The 23,858-nt window shown below is 39.4% G+C and overlaps 1 protein-coding gene and 1 long non-coding RNA gene across 4 annotated transcripts; one reads left to right on the forward strand and one right to left on the reverse strand.

Moving 5' to 3' along the window:
- Nucleotides 1–1,929: 1,929 nt before the first annotated feature.
- Nucleotides 1,930–13,894, reverse strand: gata6 (GATA binding protein 6). Of its 3 annotated transcripts, none has more exons than XM_088642042.1 (7): nucleotides 13,738–13,894; nucleotides 11,693–12,600; nucleotides 8,601–8,767; nucleotides 7,638–7,763; nucleotides 6,709–6,796; nucleotides 6,524–6,621; nucleotides 1,930–3,892 (listed from the first exon to the last, which is right to left on the reverse strand). In XM_088642042.1, the coding sequence occupies exons 2-7, from the start codon at nucleotides 12,549–12,551 to the stop codon at nucleotides 3,725–3,727; spliced, it is 1,506 nt and encodes a 501-aa protein (XP_088498168.1). In that variant the 5' UTR covers nucleotides 12,552–12,600; nucleotides 13,738–13,894; the 3' UTR covers nucleotides 1,930–3,724. The 3 variants fall into 3 exon arrangements, with proteins under 3 accessions (XP_088498168.1, XP_088498169.1, XP_088498170.1); XM_088642043.1 differs by lacking the exon at nucleotides 13,738–13,894 and adding an exon at nucleotides 13,124–13,488; XM_088642044.1 differs by lacking the exon at nucleotides 13,738–13,894 and adding an exon at nucleotides 12,870–12,993.
- LOC148655500 (uncharacterized) lies at nucleotides 13,555–17,020 on the forward strand. The gene is made up of 2 exons (XR_015940690.1): nucleotides 13,555–13,685; nucleotides 15,967–17,020. It is a non-coding gene; the product is annotated as an uncharacterized LOC148655500 (long non-coding RNA).
- Nucleotides 17,021–23,858: the final 6,838 nt, after the last annotated feature.

The raw sequence follows: 23,858 nt of genomic DNA on the forward strand, positions 1-23,858 counted from the left end.
CTCTGGATTCTCAGGCTCTGCCATTTTTCTCAGATGCTTTAAATTCCACAGTGTCTTGGAATCTTTTTTTTCCAGTTATTCGCAACTTTTTTTTTTCATTTTTAAAGCAATCCAGAAACTTTTCAATGAGTTTTTCTTTTATTTTTGTGATTACCACTTGTCCTGTATAATGAACTTAAAAAATATCTACAGGGCTCTCACAAAGAAGGATTCTATCAGGACCTGAATGTAAAGAACAAAACTGGTCATTCCAGTTATCAAATTTTAGCAATTATTCCTCAATCTCAAAGTCACTGTACCACTGTGCTGTTTCAGAGTAAAATAATAATGTAAGAAAACTGCATTTCTTTCTCAAACAGAGCCATTGATTTGAATGTGTGTTCACATTACGTGCACTAAACCTTGTTTAGTGTGACTGTGTCAATTATTATTTATTTATGCTAAAGGCATGTCCCTTTCAAACGCACTGTTCCTTCAAAATAGTTTTTGAGCATTCTTTGGCCTTTGGAAAAATACGATACAGGAACCTTAATTATGTACTTTTTGTAGAAGCATTAAACTTTCTCTGCTTGATGGAAAATCCACCCAATGCTATTTCTGACTTGCCAGAAAAAAAAGACATTATTTTTTCATCAGTCCTCACAGTGACACAATAGCCGTGGAACAATTAAATCCCTTGTGAGAAATCTAAAAAGATGCAATATTCATATCTGCAAAGATGCAATATTTTACTATCAATTAATATTACTCCATTTAAAGGACTATGTCGATGTCATAAACAAAAATTGTTTAATTTAACATTGTGCACTTTTCTCTTAAAATCAGTTTTAGATGAAGTACAAATATGCAATTGAGCATCTTAACCAATTAGCACTTCAGACCTCGCATCATGCCAGTAGTGCAGTCCCATTGCAATCTCAGTGGTTACCAAGCTGGAACCCATCTTATCAGTGTACAATTCCTGTTCAGTACACTACACTAGTTATCTGTTCTGTAGTTGACTGAAGAAAATGTTATCTCTGTTGCAGTACAACATGTATACATTACACCACCTAGCTGTTACTTATTGTTTTCTATATGTACAATTGATAATGGGGAACATTATTTATGACATTTATCCAGAATACAGGGTTATGCTGTGTGGAAGAATGAAGCCCTGCAGAGAGATACAGACATGTATCCAAGTTTTTTTTTTCTTTTGCTTGGCTTTGTTCTACTGCCTAATCAGACCTGAAAGCGTAAGTAGAGCTACACACAGCAGATCTCTCAGGAAAAATAATGTATCAAAAACATGTCCCGAGGAATAACAACATCCAAGAATCTGAGGTTTTGTGAACGTTTATTGGGTATTTAAGTATGGGTTTTGGCTTGTCTGCCCTGCGATGAACTAGTGTCCCGCCCAGGGTGTATCCTGCCTTGCGCCCATTGCTTGTTGAGATAGGCTCTGCTCCCCCCATGTCCCTGAACTAGAAGACGTGGTTAGAAATGGATGGATGGATGGAAGTTTTGGCTAAGAGGAACCTCCTGGTCATATTATGAGGCGGCACAGAGGAGGGGTTAACCAGGGGGCGGCTGCACAGGTGGAGATGGGGTGGAGGTGGGATGAGTGTGACAACAATGTGAGCAGAGGAGGGTGTAAGAGTTCTATACTGTTCAGAATACAGAAAAAGGAGGAATGATTGAGATTTAAAACAGCTGGGTGAGACTGTCCTGTCTGTCGTTACCCCTCCTGAACCTCAGATAAGAACATCCATTTAAATTAGAAGATGACAATGGTGTGGAAGACGAAGATGGAATATCTGAAGCACTCAAGAGCGTAAATCACGTGAAATGGCCGATACAGTAGTAATGAAATTTAAAATCTGCTACAGCTCTTTATTTTACAACCTAATGTCACCCGCATTGCAGCAAAGATCAAGAACAAAATAATACTGTAATCAAATAAATTTTATTGAGCGCTGGAAACCAAACTACACTGCAACTAATGGCAATAATTTTCAAAGACAGATTTTCTTTTAGTGTTTTCTCAAGCCATACAATTTCTCCTGGCCCTTTACAACATGTTCTCCACATTTGTCAGCAGAAACAATTGTTTTTGCCTTTCCTACCTCCGTTAGGCTCTGCTAAATTCTGGGACTTTTTGCTCAAAACAGAACAGAACACCACAGACTGGCAGAAAAGTTTGCCAGTCTTTTCTCTCTGAAACAAATGACAAACTACAAGCAAAAGAACTTCTCTTGTTAGAAATTACTTATGTTTTAATTAGTTTTACTGAACAAATAACAGTATGTCAAAGACATTTCAATCTTTTGAAAAAAAAAATGGAAAAACAAAAATGTGGCTTCAACCAAGCTATACATTTGACTATTTTTTACAAACTTTTATCAATAAAAGTTAAGACACTCACATACCTTGGAGTATTTACATATGTATCACTTAGGTAGTAAAGTTTCAGACATGTCTAGAAAATATTGCCACAATGCTCTTTTTCTTTTGCATTTTAAATGTAACAAAAAGACGTGTCAGTAAAATTTTCCTGAGTGAAATTTGTTCTAAGCGATTGTGTGGTAATTTAGAATAAGTATTTTTCATTTTATTTTTTTTGAAGCAACTGGACACTTTTTTAAACTCTAGAACATATTTATAGCTCTTAAGATGCCTGGAAAAATGTATTTTAAATTAATAAGTACCATTAAGTTAAGGACTTTTATCTATTGCAAAATTTATTGTTAAATCTGAAACATTTGATTTAACACTGATTGTTGCAACAAGAACACAATTGCACTTAAAATACATATACTGAACTAATGGAAGTTAGTGAATGTCTGTTTGCTACCCTGTATAAAACCATATAATTTCATTCCAACAACTGGAGCTTTCTTTCAACAACTGGAAAACTAAAGAAATATGCAGCTTTATAAAAAAGCTCTACACAACACATTATCAATTTGTATTCATTTTATAAAGGACAACAGGCCAAACTAACATTTAATTCTGCCACATTGCCATACTTTTATTGAAGAAAAAATATTTTTCACCATTTAAAGGATAATAAATACTACAGCTTTGATTCAGGTAAAATTTCTTTGTACTTCATCTACTATTCCAGTTAACAGTACAGGTACAGTGTCTGTACCACATTTCGGACTTCAAAAATATATGAAATCAATTAACATCAAAATACTAAAAGGGGGAACATATTCACAAATCCATGCTTACAAAACATACTGAGCCAGTGACAGAATACTTCTTACAGTTCTGCGTTTTCATCTCTGTGAAATTCTTTCTTCATCCAAAAAGTTCCACATTACACAAAGCACACTTGTTCTGAAAGTACCCTTTGCAGAATTATATAGGCCTGTATAAAAGTCAACAAGCTTGATCTAAAACCCTTGTCTAAAAGGCCACCGCACCTGTGACAACTGTAAGTGGCCTAACGTTTATGCGTCTCGCTCTGCCCAGAAATCTCTCTTCCTTTTGAATACTAAAAAAAATCCTTGTGAGAAACTACAGCCCCAGTAGGAGGGCAGAGCTGTGGCTGTCCTGCTCCTCTTCCGTCAAAGCCCAAGGATGAAAAGAAAGAAAACATACTCTTCCCGTGTCACATCTTGCCACCTCGCCTGCGCAGCAGCTGTGAGGATGATGATGATGATGATGATGATGATAGCGCCGCCGGCCCACTGGTGAGGCATCTGAAGCCCACGTCAATCTCCCTTTCCAGGGGTTAGGCTAGAGCCAGCGCACACCACGTCTCCCCCCGGACAGCGGAGGCCACTTCAGCCGTGGACGTCAGGCTGACTCCAGTGTAAAGGCCTTCCTGGCCCGAGTACTTCACCGCAGAACTCCCGGTGCCGGGTCCATCTCCCTGTGCCGGCATCGCAGAGGAATTCACCTTTAATGACAAACGAGCAGCGCGGGTTTACTTCCCAGGGAACACCGTGACTCAATCACCACCCACAAGCGACGCGATTCTGAGCTCCTCAAAGCCCCCCCGGTTTCATGGAGAAAAGAGGGCAGTCTCATATTTTCGAGTTTTTGGTAATCATCATTCCAAGGTCTTGAGGAATTCTGTTCTTTTTTTAATGAACTCCTGTCTACGACCTTGCTTAAAAAAAAAAAACAATTGGAAATTTATGACAATTTGTCAGTTACAAGTAGCAGGTGGCACTGTGGCTAAGGCTGTGTGCCTGGAAGGTTGCCGGTTCAAATCCTGCGGCCGGCAGAGGAATCCTACTCTGCTGGGCCCCTGAGCAAAGCCCTTCACCCCAACTGCTCCAGGGGCGCCGTATAAATGGCTGACCCTGCGCTCTGACCCCAAACTTCTCTCTCCCTGTCTGTGAGTTTCATGGAGAGCAAGCCGGGGTCTGCGAAAAGACAAATTCCTAATACAAGAAATTGTATATGGCTAATAAAGTGATCTTCTTCAAATACAACTACTTTTTACAAAACACATCGAAACTTTCTTAGGCAGCTTGAGGTTCAAGATTATGCACAGCACTTTGTTAGAGGGTAGTTATTTCCCTATTTTACAGAGAAAATCCATGTCAGAAATAAAAGACAAAAAAAGGCTTCCGCATATAGCAAAAAAACTAAATCTATATCAAGACTATACACACATTTATCAGCAAATGCCTGTCACTAACTAAAACCTCCAAAAATGAATGATAGGAAAACAGAATATTTTCCATTTGCTCTAATAAATCAATTATTCAAGCATTTTTCATTAAGATTTTGCGCACACACTGATATGTTCATAACCAGGTAGGTGTTAATTCCATAAAAGGATGGAAAAGAGCAGACTACAGGTCCCTATCACATAATGTGCTTTCGTTTCTGGAAGGAACCACTAACCCTCTCCCTAACTCAAACTACACCAGCAGTCACACAGCACCGGCTATGGTGAATGTCTGTGCATAAAATTCTTCTGATCAACAAAGAATATGTAATGATGTGTGATGTTGCAGCCAATCTCAATGTTTGTCGAGTGTCAGAGGAATCTTTCTCTAGACAGTGAGGACATGGGATGTTTCTTGTCTCTGGGATGTTCCAGTTTAAGCACAAAATGCATTGTGTCCATCATGATGAAAGAAGTAAAAAAAAAAAACCTAGTAATTTCTAAAATGAAACAGATTCACTGTACATCAGTGAGGTAGGTCTGTTCTTTAGCACAGCCTCTAAAGGGACATGGGTGTGAGAATATACCACTACAATGAATCCTCCACTTATAAACACTGGTATGACTAAATCAGGAACAGTTTTCTGTTCTCACTTGCTTTTAGTCTAAAACCCAATAATATTGATTTCACTGCCTTCCACACTGCCAATGTTAAAATGTAAAAGCCTATTTCCAAATGTAACTTTGTTAACAGATATATTCTCAATAAGTTCCGGTGGGCAGCTGCGTCAGCATGCGCAGGCTGCAAAGGAACAAGTAACAGCTTTGTTCCATGCTTAAAAAAGGAAGAAAGAAAAAGTTTCGGCCGTGGAGGCTTCTTCAGGTGTGAGCTCCTCAGGAAGGCTCCACGGCCGAAACGTTGCGTTTTCTTTCTTTTCTTTCTTCTTTTTTTCGGCATGGGACAAACCTATTACATTTTCTCAATAATGTGCACATCCAAATGGTAGAATGTTCACACAGGACAAAACTGCTTCTCAGAACAACAAATACAAAAAGTGTGGTTTATTATTCTGACAACTGAAACACTATAGTTCAAAAATACATCTAACTTTGGATTTTTGCAAAATGATTTGATAGAAATTTGCAGTCCATTAATGTCATTTGTCATATTTATATGTATTTAAGTATATGATTAAAAGTGACTCTGAAGGCTACAATGATGTTAAGTGTACAGTATCTTCCAGAAAATATTATATTGTATTGTGTATTTCAATAAGCAGCATGAGGAATGCGTCAGCAAAAAGTATTATATATAATATAATTTCAACTTTTTAAACTTGAACTGTGAAACACTTAAGATACAAATGTCTACTAGCCTAAGAAAATAAAGATACAATGGGTGCCCATTGCTATCTTGTGAAAACAGTCACATGACGATACCGAGGTCTTTAAAAGAAAAACAAGCTACAAATACAAAACCTATGTGCACATTACACACACATTGGAAATAAAACACATGACAGACTCCTTTTTAGTTAGAAGTTCAAGGAGGACAGGTTTCAGAGCACAAGACGAGATTTATTTCCTTCCCAGAGTAGGCTATGACCTTGTGCTCTTGCTCCGATTCATTATCTTCGTGTTCACAGTAAATGCTGTATTAGAAGGTAAAGTCGGCAGGCTTTAAATTGCGTCGTTTTTTTTTTTGCGCGCCTCGCCCTGCCACAAATGCTGAAGTACGTAAAACGCATTGACCTTAAAAAAAACAGTTCGAATTCGTTTTCAGAAAGAAAAAAAAACTTTTCAGTGTTAAAAGAATGTCAAATGCAAAACTGCGAGATCTCTTCTGTGTTATACGATGGCCGTAATATCCCTGCGTTTGACAGGTGTGCAATCTAGCTCGGCTCTTACCCCTGAAACGGGCCCGGACGGAGAGACGCTCTTCGAGCAGTCCTCTGAGTTGGAAGACGACGTTGACGTCGGAGTCATTGGCACCGGATTGCTGTTGCCTTCGGGGAAAAACACAAGTCATTTAGGCCCCGAAAAGATTAACTCGAACATTAAATACAGAATTGTGCTGCAGGCGTTTGGGTTACCGGACGAGGCCTTGGTCTTGTTCAGGTTCTTCGGTTTTCGCTTCCTCGTCTGGATCCCCTCTTTCTTCATGGCCAGCGGCCTGGGCACCTGTACAGAACAGCTTTATTATTTCTACAGCTCACCCGACACATCATTGTAAAAAAGGTACCGAATTTTTAATAAGCCAAGGGCCTTCAAACACGTCGTTTTAACATTCTGCCGGCACGGTATACGTGGTAATAATTAAACCAAATGAATTAATGCGAAGGGGAGATGTTTGCTCGACCTTCACCTGTGAGGTTATGCTTCCCCGTTAAACCGCAAGCATTACACGGGCTTTATACGCATTTATTCGGTGGTATTTGATTAAAATCTAGGTACATTTAAAAACATAATTCATCTGTAAAAAAAAAAAACACGCATAACAATGCCGGTTGGAAGAAATACGCCCGGGCGCGATAAGGTAACAAATCTATACTATAATAGATCTCTTCCGATTACTGAACCTTGCCATTCAATGCTAGTAATGAGAACATAGCAAGATTACAATTATTATTAACAGATTCAGCAGGGAGGCGATATTATTTCTCTGACTTGGTTGAAGTCCACCCATAAATAAAGATTGCTTTTATGTGCATGTCACTGGCCTGCTCTGTTTAATATTTTCTGTTTTAAAGCTAAAAGGTGTTCCAGGCTGTGTTTTCGTTTTGAATCCGGACCTAGCTGCAATTTCAAGTCCGGAGCGTTATACTTATACAGATGAACCCCCCTATTTTATATTATAGATTACTAACTTTTCGCCTTTTTTTCGTATCGTAAACTATTTCCTACACGCACACACACACACAAAGAATCGATAATAACTCCGAATTAGCGAAACTTTTACGAAAGCCGGCTGGCTGTAAGGGCGCACTGCGTGTGGCGCAGGCCCCCGGAGCGGACTGCTCACCCCGTGCAGCTTGGTGTAGAGGCCACACGCGTTGCAGACCGGCTCGCCCTCCGCGTTCCTGCGCCACAGAGTGGTCGTGCTGGTGTGGCAATTGGCGCAGGAAAGCCCAATCCTCCTCGAGGAAGACTGCAGACGAGAAAAGAGGATACAGATTACTTTTAATATTAAAAAAAACCACATCAATATAAAATACACGATAAGATTCTGTTTTAAAATATCTAGTTTTGTCCGCTCATTCATGCAGGTGTCCGTGGAAGTGAAAATCTCATCGCCTTAAAAATCCCCCCCGCACCAAACTGAAATATCGCACGAAGCAAATATTTTAATTCAAATCAAAAATGGTTTCGACGCAGTTTCGACTTCGATTAGTTAGTTACACGTGGAATGTTATCAGTGCAAATGCCAAATGGCCAAAGGCGTTAATTAACCAGATTCCCGAGAGACAGCTCAGTAAACAATTTAAATTAAGTCTTGGTACTTTTACGTTTGAACAATTGAATATGGGATGTAAATTCAGCTAAATAATGTGTACGGTGTAAAGGATTAAGGAGTTGAGGAAAAATGTTCGGCTTCATAAAATAATTTAAAATATTTAAGTAGAGTTTAATAAAACAGAAATTCAATGGTGTTTAACTTGACGTCTCTGTAAAAAAAAGATTGTTTAAAATACATAATCCAGCCAGTTTCACCATGGTGATTGAAATCTACCGTGAACAGTAAAACGATCCAGGATTGATCGAAAAGCAGAGGACGGAGGGTGCTTTTATTGACATTAAATTCACCTTGAACCTTTCCGTTTCTCTTTATTTACCTACTGCAGACAAGCCGGTAGAACATTCTACAGGGAACAAGTCAGGAAACCAATTAATATCGCAGGAATCTGAATCGCCTGGGGACCGCACTGAGACACCTATGTGTGATTGAGTGTAGAATCGGACACCACAAAACTTTCCATCTCCTTACCATTCGCTTCTGTGGTTTAATAAGCGGCCGACTCAGCCCGTTCATTTTACTGTACAGTCCGCAGGCGTTACAGAGGTAGTGGCCAGTGCCATCTCTTCTCCACAAAGGCGTTGAGATGGAGCCGCAATTCACACATTCTCTGCTCTCGCCCAGATCATCCAGTATGTCTGTATGGGAACCAAGACAACGAATTATTATCACACACAAAAAGACTGTCGGCTCCAACGATCCCGCTTTACAAACAAAACTCAATATCTTGGAACTGCAAAATATGTTTTAGGTTTTAACGGTTAAAACCGTAATACGCCTTTCTGATCGATCAAATGCTGATTGTTTTTAAAAGTAGAAAAAGAGCTGAATTGTTCAATCAGGGTATTCAAAACCGCGGTGGCTTTAAAAATAACAATCCAGATAGCCCAAAGGTCATATTTTGACAGTGTTTCCTTAATTCGGTTGATGTTACCCTTGCTGAATTTTGCTGATGGTTTTTAAGTTGTCAATAACCATCAATAAGACAGATTTTGAGTCAACTCGCTTTAATTGTGCCATAGTCCACCTGTGAAGTCACCTAAAAGTGTTAATCAATAAACTGATCAAAAAGAGACGTTCTAGTTAATAATATATCACCGTATCTCTAAACAGGTATCAACCCAAGGGCCGAATTAAAATGGGCCGAATCAAGTCTTTTCTGTTCTTATGCATTGCTAACACCGCGTTATGTAATCCAAATGAAGAAGTCCTAAAGATAAAATGACCCAGCAGTCACCGAGGTGTGTATTTATAGTCTACAATACATACAATAAGACTTAATCCTGTGTCAAAGGGATAATAAACACGTTTTGAAGGTATTATCTGCCAATAACCGATCCCACAAATGTAAGTTAATTATGTAAAACGTAAAGTATTAATCATTGTGAGGTGTCTACTATTAAACTATTAGAAAAGTCTTTAGAAAGAAGGGTCTGTTCGTAAAGATTCCATTAGTACATAAAACGAGGCTTTTCATATACAGGCCTATATGACAGTCTGGATTTTAGATGAGAATATATTCACCTGTGGAGTGTAAAAAAATGAACATTTTAATAATCCTTTTAGGAATCACCTGTTGATGCAGGTTTAATCCCGCTTAATCTGTCATTTTGTTTATTGGTTCGTCATAAACCTGTTTGTTTTTTGTCATTGCAATCGGGTAGGAATCAGGTTTGTGTTTTGAAGATGCTATGACTTTTTTCGCTTTACACGTGCTATTTGCGCTTCTTGTCTTCATGAAGCTCCTAACTATTGTACTCTAGGGATACGCCAAATAAACACACGATCAAAGCATTTTAATGATAATATCTTCACCCTCTTAAATACATTTAGGTGTGTTTTTATTTCGTCAAAACCAGGATCTGCTGTAGCAGAAACCGAAAATAACAGTTGATAAATATGTACTTCGCTAGAGTTGATTAAATCATTATTAGACAAACATAGTTGGTTTTAATTGATATGATTATTTTTTACTTAAACTAAAATAATAGTTGCTAAATATGTTTATTATTAGATTATTATTAGATAGTTATTGTTCTTATAGTACAATTAAATGTCAACTCGTACTATTCGATCATGCAGAAAATTGAATTGAAAACAAAGTGCTATGTGTTTTAACATATTAGAAGGAAAATTAAATAATATATCGCATTCAGTTCGACTATATAACAAAATGATAACCTTGCATCTTTGTTAACTTTGTAATATTTCTTGTGTGGTGACTGAAAATCGAAATAAAATCATAGTCTATATTCCATGCAAAGATAAAAGGAAACTAGGCCTATTGCTATCCAGAAGTATTTTAATACAAACAAATTAATATTGTAATATATTAAGAGTTGGGCTACATTTCATTTTAAACAAAACGAGACTCGGAAAATCGGTAACGATTTTGAATTTTGTTGCCTTTCATAAGAACATGGTAGACAGGTCTGCACATAACTTGGCAAACGCCCCTTTGTTACTTGAACACGTCTTCTGTTAATCCATCTATCCCCACAGTGGGTTTAAAAAGGAGCCTTAACACAAATTTATTAGGACGTGGGCGCGTGCATTAAATGCCACAGACGAGCAATTTTTCACAGGTGACTTTATCGCAGCGCAAAATGCAGAAACCCACAGAACAGTGTGGAGGTGGCTTCGGGCTCCACTTTCAAGAAAACACTCGATCAGGATCAGAGCACTAAACTGTTGCACCATTCTAATATAGAAATGTGAAAAATGTATAAAGCAAGGAAACATTCGTTTTTAGGATACTGCACTTTTTTGGAATACAACTTCACTCTCGAATACTTTCAACACGGACTTTCTGGGAAAAAAATAATTCCAGCTTGTAAATGAGCTCAGCAGCGAGAACGCCTATGGAACAGCCTTCATCTGTACATATATTTTAGGGAGACTTTTGCTTTACATTTTCTGGAGAAAATGATTAATTCTTAAGTTGAGCTGCGATACAAACGTGAAGCGTAAAATACGCCCTTTGACAATGTCGTTGAGTCCCGTGAGCGTAATACACCTTCCTGAACGATCAAATGCTGATTGTTTTAGAGGTGAAAAGAGAGCTAAATCGTTCAATCGGGAATAAAAAAACCGCTGTGGCTTTTATCAACCTTAAAGGAACAAGATACTGGAACCTCGTTCAAACTCATGCAAAACCTAACATTACTTCGATAAAGAAATATGTTTCTGAATATTTCGAACATCTCCATCGTTGAAGCCTTGTAGTATAGTGCCCATGAACTCTAACTGTATAATCTTTCTGGTCAGCAGTCTAAAATAACAGGTACGTCTTAACTTCACCGGTCTGTTACTTATGCCCAGGTCTAGATTTTGATTAACCGCTATTTTTTTATATTATTTTCCGAGTTATCGATTAGGTAGGTTAGTGGTTGCACAATCAACACCGGCAGAGGATCAAAACACCTTTTATGTGTCGATCTTACCACGTCCCGGCTTCATCCTTAAAAACGGGTTACATTACCACGCGGTATGGCGCGGAAAAGGAAAAAGGCTTTAAAAACGGCCCCGCGAGTGCGTGAGTGGAAGCGGTCGACTCTGCATACCTCCCCCGGGTCCGCGGATGGGCAAGGGCGCTCCTCTGGTCTGCAGAGTGTGCAGCATCGTGTTCTCGAACGGGCCGGAGGGCCACGCCGCGGACAGCTGCGGTCCCACGTAAGGCGAGTACGGGCTCGGGTAAGATCCACTCAGGGAGCGTGTAAGCGTGCTGTACTGCTCTCTGCCGTTCACGTTCAGGGTGTTGCTGTAGCCGCTGTCCCTGGACGCCCCGTTGTTCATCGGGGGGCTTGGGGAGTAGTGATAGCGGTTGGAGGCGTGGGGGCTGCTGGCGCTGTAGGAAGGGCTCTCGGGGGCCGGCTGCGGCCACACCGAGTGGCTGCTGACCCCATGGCCCGGCTGCGAGGAGCCGCTGCCCTGCAGGTACGGGATGCTGGGTATCATTGGTCCCACCCTGGTGGTCGGCACGTACACTGGAGAAGGTGCCGTGGAGTGCATGTAGCTACCGGCGGAAGAGTCGTATCCCGCGGGGCCCTGGGACGCCGCAATAGCCAGGGTCTGGTACATGTCGCTGGGGTCTACAATTAAACTCCCCTTGGACGCCCCACTGGAGATGATGAGCTTGTTGCCCTGGTCCAAATCCGTGAACAGGGTTATGTCCTCCGAACTGGGCAGGGTGCTGTGATGTCCAAAGGGAACGTAGGAGTGTAGTGACCGGCCCTCCGTCAGCTGGTTTCCTTCAGCGTCAAGACTGGTGGCCGACGGTGACCTCAGCTCTCCAGAGGCAGAAGCGGGTCTGTCCCTCCTGTCGCTGCTGCTGCTGAAGTAGCTCTGCTCCGCCGGCGATGACCCTGGGCTGCTGGAGGACTGCCGCTTAACCATGGACCAGCCGCGTTCACTCAGGTCCATCCAGGCTCCGGTCTAGAGAACGGAGTCGAGGAAATTTCGAGGGAATCCCCTGCGAACAGGAGAAGAAACGTAGTAAGGGTGTGATAACTCTCTGAACTCGCTAAAGTCGCTTCTGATGAGGATCACCCGACGACGGCGGTCATCGAAGGCCAAGGGAGCTGATCAGACATTGAGCAATTTAGACCATCACCTTCAGTACAGAGATCACATAACTTAAAAATAGGTATATTACAACCTTGAGGGTTGTTACGTCTCCGCGGAGATAAAGTGGTCGAAGAAAATAAACCAACTAATTAAAAAACAAATCCTAGAAGACACCTTTTCGAAATTGGTCAAAATGCGAAATACATCATTATAGTCGTGAACCGGTTACGCTACCCCTTCGTGTCAGACTCGAGAAAGGCGCCGGCACGTATTTATAACGTGATCAAGGTTAATGTTTAAGTGATGAAACTGCGAATCACCTACTCTTGCCGCTTCCAGGGGAAATTAGTTTTGACCCGCAGCACGAAGTCAGTTATGAAATTCGCTGGAATATTTCAGACGCGCCCTGTTCTGTTCAGATAACATACCTTATGGAGACACGAGTGCCAGGCAACACCGTTATTTTTCTTTGCCTTGTCCACATACGACTTACTTTCATTTTTAAATGAAATCGCTTGTCTGGCTCCAAGCACTGTGCATTCACGCAGGCTCTGCATTGATTTATTAGCAATATTGGTAAAGGCTGCAAAAACAAAGTCTAATAAAACTCCCCAAATCTCCGATAGATGATTTAGATTCGTGAGACTTTTTGTTTTTTGATGATCAAATAAAAACATTATTAAGAGTCTGGTAGAACGTAATCCAGCACACAGAACCGTGAAATGAAAAGTATTTTCTGTGCCACGACTTTAAGTCCCGTCCCCCTCCTTAGATAGCTTCATCATAATTACCAAAAAACCCACACAGCGTCTATAGATAGGAAACAAAATGCAATATGTCTTTGCAGCAATGAGATAACCGCTTGATAAGACCCATAACAGATAAGAGTTTAACGCAGGATAACCGTGACAAAACAATACCCCAAACGATTTAGCTCCTTCACCGCTGGCGTGTTGTGGAATACAGAAGCAGATGTTGTTTTTTTACACGGTGAGTAAAAAAAAAGAAGAAACGTTTGAGAAAAATAAGAAAGAACTCAGACCTAGTGGTGGTGATCCATCAGTCGCTGGTTGAAGTATTCCACCGTAACTTCAGCTGATCTTAGGTAGAGTAATGAGTGGACGAGCTGCAGGCTGTCGGTGATGTTTATGAGGAGGAGGTGCCTGTGGAAGAAGCCGATGGAAACTGCGAGGCTGGTCTCTGATTGGATTCAAGTTACTCTGAGCAAATACAGAGCGCGCCGCGGGGGTGCTAGTCTCCGAGACCGCACAAAAAAGGGACACACTCTAATACAATCATTCACGTTAAAACAGAAAGCTTTGCACAGGCATTAGCACCTTGATCAAGAGCGAACATGTGGAATAACGAAAAGGGCAAATTACGTGCAGACGATCAAATCCTCTCAGCGCTCTGTACGGACGAAAAAGGCTTCAATAATAAATAGGTCCATTGCATTCTGTGGAAAAGCAGAGGCCTACAACAAAACGCATTTCTGTCGCTAATTTTCTCAATTTCATTATTTCAACGAATATCGACGATTATACCAATTTCTTTGTTAAACGAGCTTGTAAAACTCCTGTAGCACACCCAGGAGTAGGACTAGACCCACTGATGAAACGAAATCATCGTATATTGAAGGGATTTTTAGACTTATTTTAATAAGTAATAGTACTTCTAAAAGAAACAAAGAGTAGGTAACAACAAATCAGTCATATTTAAAAAATATATATATTTCAATAGAAAAACGACGTTACTCAAGTTATGCACAGCAAGCTGTTGTCCTCCCCCCAGGTTCCAGTTTGTTGTGCACAGTCAGTTATAATAATAACAAGGATTCCACTGTTTTTCAACCGCCAAACATTTCATTAGCACCGATATTGCCCACATAAAAGAATATATTCAACCGACTAGCATTCTTGGGTTTGGCAAGTAACTTCAATTTATTGTTTAGCTTATGTAGTAGCATGAGAGTTATATCATATATATATATACTTTCAGATATGAGTACTTGGTTCTACATATTAATGCTATTTTATTTTATTGTTGGAAGAATAGAAAGGAAAATGAGTAATCTACTCTCGTTCTCCGATTACAATGAACACAAATCTTGTCTGCTCTAAAGAACAAGTAGAATAATATCGCATCTGATTTTATTTTTGTGTATTTCTTTTTAAAAAAGCGTTTTCGTCGGGCCAGTAATGCAAATCATTTTCCCAGCCGCTAATTAGTTGACTTAACTCAAGCACCTTGTTGCTCTCTTAGAAGAGTTCCAGCCCTGTGCAGCACAAACTCGCCAGCACGCTTCATGTATTTTAAAGGGATTTGCTTTGAACTTGATGCTAATTTACTCAGTGGGTATAAGAAGCGTTGCACTTAGAGGTGACAATACAAGAGTAACAATTACATTATTCATAGAAACCACGACATCGCCGCGCAGTCTCCGCTTTCGATCCAAGTTGCTGTGACGTGTCCGTGTTGGGGAGAACAGAAAGCTGTTTTCTGCCGAGTTCTGAGTCGACAGGAGAATATCAAATGCCCTTTTACTGTTTGCAGTCTGGCTATAAAACAAACTGAAGGATAATCTGTAAATTGCGGTGTTTCGGGGTAAATTGCAGGTCACCGTTGCAGTATCAGTGTCGGGGCCGTGCGTGCCAGCGCCACGGACAAGACATAGCTATATTGTTATCTGCCCTCTGTTTGTCTTCTTTTATTGAGAAGAGTGTTTAAACAATGTTCATTCTTCTTTTACTTTTATTTTTAGAAATCTAAAATGTTATCAAGCCGTTTAGAAATAGTACGCATTTCTGCAGATCAACGCATTCTTTTAAACTATTTGCCCTTCCTTTCACTTTTTGTAAGGTAATGAAACACGGCGTTTAGTGGTCCAGTATTAACAAACGAAATGTACTGCGATCTATTTATTCAGCGAAGTATTCGTTACTCACAGGAAAAAAAAAATGGTTAGTCTCCATACTAGACTTTTTAAACTTTATTGGACTATATCCCTGGGCATAGCCGTTCACACACCAATCTTAATTTATTCCTGGCAGTTCCAGTTATGTGATTTTAATGAAGCAGAAAAGCGAGTGAATTAATTCTATTCGAACAATGGCTGTTGAGAGAGACAAGAGAGACATGCGCCCGGTAGATATTAGAACTTTCTTTCGCCCTAATAGACGACATCGCGCAGAGCACACTTTGAAGGTATCAGCTAGGTACACAGCCAAACAGTCACATGGACACAACATTTCTGTCTCTGTTTTTTTCCCAGAAAGTGTGCAGAATGCACGCTGGATTTGAAGTCTCTGCTCCTCTGCCCGTCCAGCTGCACCGAGCTTCAAGACTGATGAGGTGTTGGTCGGTGTGTTGCCATTCTCTCTGCTGCTTTGACAGTAACTGCTAAAGAATGACTCCGAGGAAAGGGAGCCGGACGCCTCTCTGTCTCCTAGCCTGCTATCTTCACATTAACCAGGACCGGCTGATCAGGACTGGCACCAACAAAATAGATAAACTGAGGGAACAGATGAGTAATAATCCAACATTTAACTTCAATTCTCCTTCAGGTCGATGTTGTTTTATTCATTAATATTTGACGAAAACTAGGTCGGAAAGCACGTGTAAAAAGTTTATTTTGTAGTGACCTGTGTTGATGATCATTAAACGAGCAAATTATTTTTTCCCCCTATTAACCGAGGTTATGTTTAATATATAAAAATCAACAACAAATGTTTCCAAATTGGGTGTATAACCGTTCAGTTTTTTATGTATTTTACAATATTTTGTTGCTGGTTTCGTTTGTTTGTGTTTTAATATTCTATTCAATAATATTGCATTGCCTGCGGTTGTTAAAATAGTTCATAGTATTTCCAAATTTGGGGGATAACGTACAATATGGAAACAAACCTGTAACAGGCAGTCATTATAGCATTTTCTGTTTTCATTGACAAGATAGAAATTCATAACTAAATTAAAAGTATACTAATGGTGTATGCATGACTTATAACGACCCAGACCTGGTTAAATGTAATAATATAATTAAAACAATAGGGAGACGATTTAAAATATTTATTTTGCTAAATTCAGAATAGTAGTTGTTATCGGAAAAGTAAATTTAAGACACGATACCTAACAATAGACTTTTACTTATACAAAGTCTCCGAATTCCTAATGGAGTATCCTAATGAAGGTAATTATTCATTAGAAGTTTCATACTGACTGAAGTGTGATCTTCAATGTGTTAATGCAATTTTGACAACTCGTGGATGCAGATATGTATTGTGGTTCCAAAGCGCATTAAACAAGTATATAACTCAAGTTAATAAGAAGCACACCGTTTTTGTACCTTTATTTATCGTTTGTTTTGAAACGTAAACTTTTTTTTGCCAGGTACAGGATATGGGATTATTAACATCATTTGTCACAAATAATATCGACTATTAAAAAACATTAATACGCCTAATGTGGAATTAAATGAGAACATGCGGACAATAATACACCGTGCTGTGTCATTGTGTTGTGTTCTATTGCTTTTAGAACAATTTATTTTGTGCTTTTTGAACACCAATAAGAGTAATACAATTCGATTGCTTAATAAGAATTCATGTACAGTATAGTTATTAAGATTCCAACTCGTCATTTTGTATTTGATAATCATCACACTAAAATATTTTGTTTTGTAATTATCTTACATACACGGTTGTGTGTCCTGCAAATACATCAAGGTACTAAACTTTATTCCGTGTTAGTTTAGTTGCACTGAAAGATTTAAATGTTGCAGTCTTGTATGTACATTTGTATTGATAATGATTATCTGTACAAGGCGTCTTGTATTCTGATACCCGAATGCCAAAAATGGATTTTCGATTAAACTCCAACCGATGTCACGAAATTAAGTTATTTCGTTGTTCAGTATCTGATAAGACAGAATATTTACATGACAGTTCATTAAAGGACCAGTGAATACTCTCCCCCTGATGTTATATAAATTACTTTAAAATATTCACCGCATTAAATTATATATTTTTGTTTTATATCCCAAGCGAAACATTTATCATGATTTTAATTCGGCGAAAAGAATATATTGATGGAATCGCCAGAAGTATATACGCTTGATTTGTGTGCTGGGATAAGTTACACTTTGGCCTATCTGCAAATAAACTGAGTCAGCGTGAGAATAATAGTTAAACGAATTGTCTGCTACTTCAACAGATTTAAAACGTTTTGCCATTGCAAGAAAACTATCGGGAAAAAAAACATAAATTACACTAACGTATATTTACATAATTTATTACATTGTTTCATGAATTGAAAACGTTAGGTATTTAACGAAAAAAACTGTTTTTGTAAAGAAAATGCAGTTTCAATATACTAACTTTAGACATTGTAACAGAATCGAGTTTACTATATGATAGTATATCGAGTCTACGATCGCGTCTATACTGAGATGTAAATAACTAAAGGCCCTTGGGTATTTTAATAACTACCAGTTCTAAAAACAAGTTTCAGTTTGGGGAATCCCGCAGTCTGCTGATTGATATGTCAAGATATTGTCCGACAGGACAGATGCATTTTTGGCCTTTTCCCTTTGGCGGGAGGGAGCTGGTAATGTCATTGTGAAAGCAGCGTGGCATTCCGCTTGTGGACGACCACAGCGGAGGAAAGGACACTTTACTGAAATCTTAAGTCCCCAAATATAGAAATCTAAGCGCCGCACAATCCACTGCCAATACGTTAGACTGTGTGCAAGTGAACGTCAGACATAGAGTATGTATGGACTGCAAGGATAACACAGAGTAGTTTTAGAGTACTATTTTTGTTTATTGTCTACAAGTCAAGGTGTTCTTTCTCGCTCCGCAGACGGGAATCGTGTGTGGGTGAATCTCTGTCCGGTAGGCTGCCAAAATCTTCAGAGATTTTGAAAGACCTGCTTCTCAAGTCGGCAAACGACATATCCTTCAGGACCTGTTGTCCATGTTGTCTGAGAGGGGAACTGTATTTTCTGCCCAGTTTTTTCTCCGCCTTTGCCGCAGTTACGCCTTAGAAATAAAATTATAACCCACCCGGAGGTGGTGGCCCATAGGAGTTCAGTTCCTTTCCGAAGACGCATAAACACAATGACGTGTCTGTGGTTTTGTAATGTACTGACCATGGCCATAGGCCAAGACTTTGATTGACCTTAGCCCTGAGTTTTAACCAGACAGTCCTGTAATGTCCTCAGCTGCATTTCGATAGGAGATTATTTTCTATTTTTTTTTAATTAATGATCAGCTGATGAGATCGTTTGCGTCGATCCCATAATATTTCTTTAATTTAAGACGTCACCATCCGACGTCCGCCCTTGAATTCCTCTCTGTCCCCTGCTCATGGCTGTGTGTTGAGAAGCAGCGGTCGGCCCTCTGTGTTGCGGGGACGATGCTCGCACCCCTACCGCAACGCGCAACTACCCACAGAGCCCGGGGCGACCCGGCTCAGCTCACCAGAACACAGTCCGGCACAGCACAACGTCATTCCCCCAAATTCGCAGGGTCCCGGGTTCTTTTTTAGCTATTAATCATTTTCCAGTTGAAAATAATAAACCGAAATTCCTCCAGGATTCCTTACGGAAGTTGCCCATCCTTGCGACTAGACTGAAAAGTGCACTACCGCTTGGGAGTGAGCTGGCCGGACCTGGCCTCTTGCTCTAGGAACTGTCTGTCAGTGAGATCTGAAGGTTTGGATTCTGTTGATGAGGCTCCAGAACAACGAGTCTGTCTATTTACTTACGTGCATTTAAGCAGATCTTGTGACTTCAAGTAAAAAAAAAACCGAATAACGACTAAAACTGATTGTAAAATATGCTTTCTCTAAAATGACACTAACCCAGGGGCTCAGGCTCGACCCAAGTATCAAAAGATTTTTTTTTTCTGTCTGGGACTTTGAATTTCCTTTAGACAAAGGAAAGCTGTCTTCGAGCATTAGTGCCTAGCTCTTTTAGTGAACAACAGAGACAGATCTGCTCTGGAGGAAAAAACCACAAAATAAAATTGAAGAAATACTGATCTACAAATGTTGTAATTGCCTCTGTCATTTTAGAATACGAGAAGAGAATGACAAGATACTTGCAATAAAAAAAAACGTTTCAGGTTTAAAGCGATGTATAAATTTGCACTAAAACACAGAAGTCTAAGAGGTCAGTTGCCTGCTTAACTTTGTACTTATTTCTATTATTAAATGTGATCCTCTTGCAGGTTTGATTTACGAACTAAGGGCAGTTACCCTCTGTTCGTGTTAGCAGTCACACAACCTGATAAAGTTCAAGACCCTAAAATGTCCCGGATCCCAAGTTCAAAACTTTAATTCCGATGCTAAACCTCAGATGATTGAAACCGTATGAACTTTATCACAGGGACCAATGACGAGAAGGTTAGCCCACGAGACGAACCCGAAACATGCTCAGCCTGGTTAAATATGATCCCCCCTTTCTCAATCTTGCAATCGAAGAACAAGCGTGCACGCCAGTTTCGTTTTCAGAGGATAAGAAACTCCTTAAAATGTCCAATAATAATGAACGGCGGACATGTGATATAATAAGCTTTAGGAAAGCTGGATTTTTTATCATTCGATTATCCATTTTGTTGACATTTTCATAACATTTTTACAGAACATTCAGGATAAAAGCGCAGGGCTCTAATTATTAATAAAATAGTTTGGAAACGAAGTCAGTCTTAGTCCTTTACTTTTTTAAAAATCAAAAGACCGGCACAATCGGGTTTTGTTAATGTCTGTGTATAACAAAACGCATTTTGTTTGGAAATGTAGATGTTTTATTGTGTGACGATGAAGCTGATACATTTCCGCGATACATTCTCCTTATTTTTGAGCATTAGGTTATTTCAGATATCTAGAGAGCAATATAATTCGTGGTAATGTTTTATTTCCCATTAGATCTAAACGAAACATAACATTTCCTTCTGTTTTTTTTTTCCAGAAAAATATATACAGATCAACCAGGTGAAAATCGTTCTTTGAAAATAAACACTGTGAAATTAAAATATATTCTACAAATAGCACAAAAATGTTAACAAGCAGTACATTTCTGTTACTCTAAAACCATTATTGTGCTTAACGCTTTTGTTTTTCTTAATGATCCGAATTGCAGAATGTTTTACTTGGCACAGGAACCTCAAACGTCGATCCGGTAACAGTCACTTAGATCTAAATATTTTTCTAGAAGGGAGTTTATTTTCTATCACGGTTTTAAAATATATGTCCGAGTATAAGAAATGCTGGGACTTTCAACTCGTTAACAAACGAAGTTTTCATTAATGTTATCCCACCCAGATATGACCAGTGATTGTTTTAAGACTGAGCCCACTTTGTCAGTGGCTCTTAAAATGATTAATTGTACGTAGGAGGAACCTTTAGAAAGGTTTGCTGTGGCTACCTGGGATCTCCAAAAGGGCTTCAGAAAGGTAATTTAGTACCTAAAAAGGTTGACAGACATACAGCCCTTATAACAAATTATTGCAAAGCGCTATTGCAAAATGCGTTTTTGGATTTTGGATCGAAAACATTGTATCAATTTGTTCTCAACAAATGATTTCATGGTTAGTCATTAATCTGGACCTATATAAACCACTGGATTCAAAATACATCAGTCGGGATCGTATGAGCCGCTTGTAAGCGATTCAGAGAGACAGGTGGAGTCACCTCTTTGACGCATCTCCAGTCTACTTCCTCTCCAGTTTAAAAATCATGCCGAATCCTTACTTTCACAGATGAGTCTCGTTTTTATATTCACACATTCGCCCTTAGTTTGATCTTAATATCTCGAATTAAAACTGATCTAATTATTAGTAATAAAAATATGCAATTTTCTTTAAATGGTAAAGTTACTTTAAATTATAGACGAAGTAAATTATTTATTAATTTGCTCGGAAATCAATTTCTATTTGCGGGAAGTAATCCTACCGGTATAACTTGATCCAACGTTCGTATTTTCCACTAAGCAGCTTAACATCTTGGTTAGGGTTTTGACAGACCAAAACCATCGAGTATTATAAACCCGCTGTTTCTCCCAGTCTCCAATGTTAATTAAAGAGTGTTTTAGGGCATGCATTACTGTCAGCGTAGCCACAAAGGATGAGAAAATGTCAATAGTAGCTGACAACGCGACATAAACCAAATGGCGTCTTAAAAAAATCTAAAAACACCAAAAATACTCTCTCGGCTCTAGTGTCAGTCTTTCAGGAGTTTCATTTCGGTGGAGTATAGAATACTAAATTAAGAAAAAGAAGGAGTCAATGGGGTTCCAAAAATAGTGACAGAAACATGCACACATTTGTGTGTTTCTGCACGCAAGGAGCACCACACTAACGCCCTCAACGAATTTCACTAAGAGGCCTACAAAAGAGACGCGAAAATTGAATGTAAATTTGAAAGTAATTCTGGAGTATGACTCTTGTTCGTCAAAACCGCGCCTGAGTATTGATTAGATTAGTTACAAAGGAATGTTTTATGTAATGTTCTTGTAATTTTCACAGATAGACTGTTAGAGAAAAGAAAAAATAAATAAACCCGGCAGTACAGATGTCTGCTTGTTTATTAAAGGCTGCAGTCTCTAAACCAACCGCAATATTGCTGATTTTAAGATAAGAATCGAGGTTATGGGGTGCTCCAGAAATAGCAATCCGAGGAAATGGATTTTACATTAAATTCGATACGCGTTTACTGCTCAAAATGTATTTGAAAAACACGCCTGCAATACATAAGAGTGTTTCGGTGCTTGGAGAGGAAACACGTTTCCAGGCTAGAGGGTTCTGCAGAGTTCAAGTCGGTGTTACAGCAGGAGGGAAGGACCTCCAGCACGAGAAGCGCAGCCGCACAGGAAACATTTAATTGGATTCGGGGAAAAAAGGCGAAAAGAGCGCACTCGTCCTTGTTCGAGACGGGATTCGTAGATCCGCTGCGTGGATATTTACACTTGACACACATATTGGTGATTTATTTAGAAGCAGGTAGGGAGAAGTTCAATGAAACCCAGTGCGCCTGTCTGAGGGCTGCGGGCGAGGCCGGGGCACGTTCTCCCACTCCGATGCGAGTCTTTTTTTCTGGGTGTTGATTGTGTTTCAGGAACAAGAAGTAGCCCACATCACTGTATGTTACAGAAGGGATTCCCTGCGGCAAGGTGAGGATGAGTCTTAATGACCACACACAAGCATTAAACTCAATGCTGTCTTGACCTCCTAGTCCGGGCTGGTACTTTACCCTTTAATAAATCCCTTTAATAAATTTATTAAAAATCCTTTAATAAATCCATTTGTGCATCCTGCTGTTTCTACTGTAAAGTGTAAACGTTTTTTTTCTGCTTCTTCGGTTTTCTGTAGCTCGCGGAAAGTAGGCCTTTTGAAAAACAATTAGTTGAGAAAAGCAGCACGGTGAAGAGTTCATTCATTCGTGTGATACCGGCGGGGACGCAACCGAAGCCTACATTTTCAACAGCACCAGATAGAAGTCTGGCGTGTGACATTTCTGTTCCGTTATTGTTGTAATGGCACTGAAACTGCTTTCAGAAGAAAAAAAACATGTTCCTAGTGCTGTCTTAATCCTTTCCGTATCATTAGTTAAATGATTAACACTGGTCAGAAGCAACTAATAACACAGTATAATATTCCACTGTCACGGGTTATTGAGGACATTGATTCAAATGTCAGGAACTACGGAAGTTATTGCATGTCTTCTGTTAACCTCTAACAAATATCATAAAGCGTTTGGAATGTTAAATAGTCTTAGGTAACAAGGGTTCAAGTAATACTGAAGAAGATAGTTCTCAAATAATTTTTTACTGTCTTTTAGTATTCATTTAGCTCGAGACTCTTTCCGCCCTTCCCAGAACTAATTTACACCAGCACCTACACGTTTCCGGGAACTGTCGATAAAAAAATAACACATACATTTTCTGGAATTTCAGTAATAAAATGCCAAAAAGGCTAAAGTGGGGTGAAAAGACAGCCGAAATCTTGGTAACTGGCACTGAACAATTCCTAAGCATCAAAAGTAATTCAGGACACTATAACAATAACGCCAAATTGACAAATTAGTGTGTGTGAACATCCATGCATACAGTAAACATTCCCAGATGCATTAAAAATGCATTAAATGAACATAAGAACCAATAGCTTTAGT

Source organism: Lepisosteus platostomus, chromosome 8, assembly GCF_059453375.1.
Source record: "Lepisosteus platostomus isolate fLepPlt1 chromosome 8, fLepPlt1.hap1, whole genome shotgun sequence".
NCBI classification, from domain to species: domain Eukaryota; kingdom Metazoa; phylum Chordata; class Actinopteri; order Semionotiformes; family Lepisosteidae; genus Lepisosteus; species Lepisosteus platostomus.

What these genes read in the sequence shown, in the direction of transcription:
- gata6 (XM_088642042.1), bottom strand. Translation starts at nt 12,551, where the DNA reads ATGGACCTGAGTGAACGCGGCTGGTCCATGGTTAAGCGGCAGTCCTCC. An exon ending in CATCCGCGGACCCGGGGGAG is followed by an intron (nt 8,768 to 11,692) that starts GTATGCAGAGTC and finishes GTTCCCATACAG; the next exon opens with ACATACTGGATGATCTGGGC. An exon ending in TTAAACCACAGAAGCGAATG is followed by an intron (nt 7,764 to 8,600) that starts GTAAGGAGATGG and finishes TCTCGTCTGCAG; the next exon opens with TCTTCCTCGAGGAGGATTGG.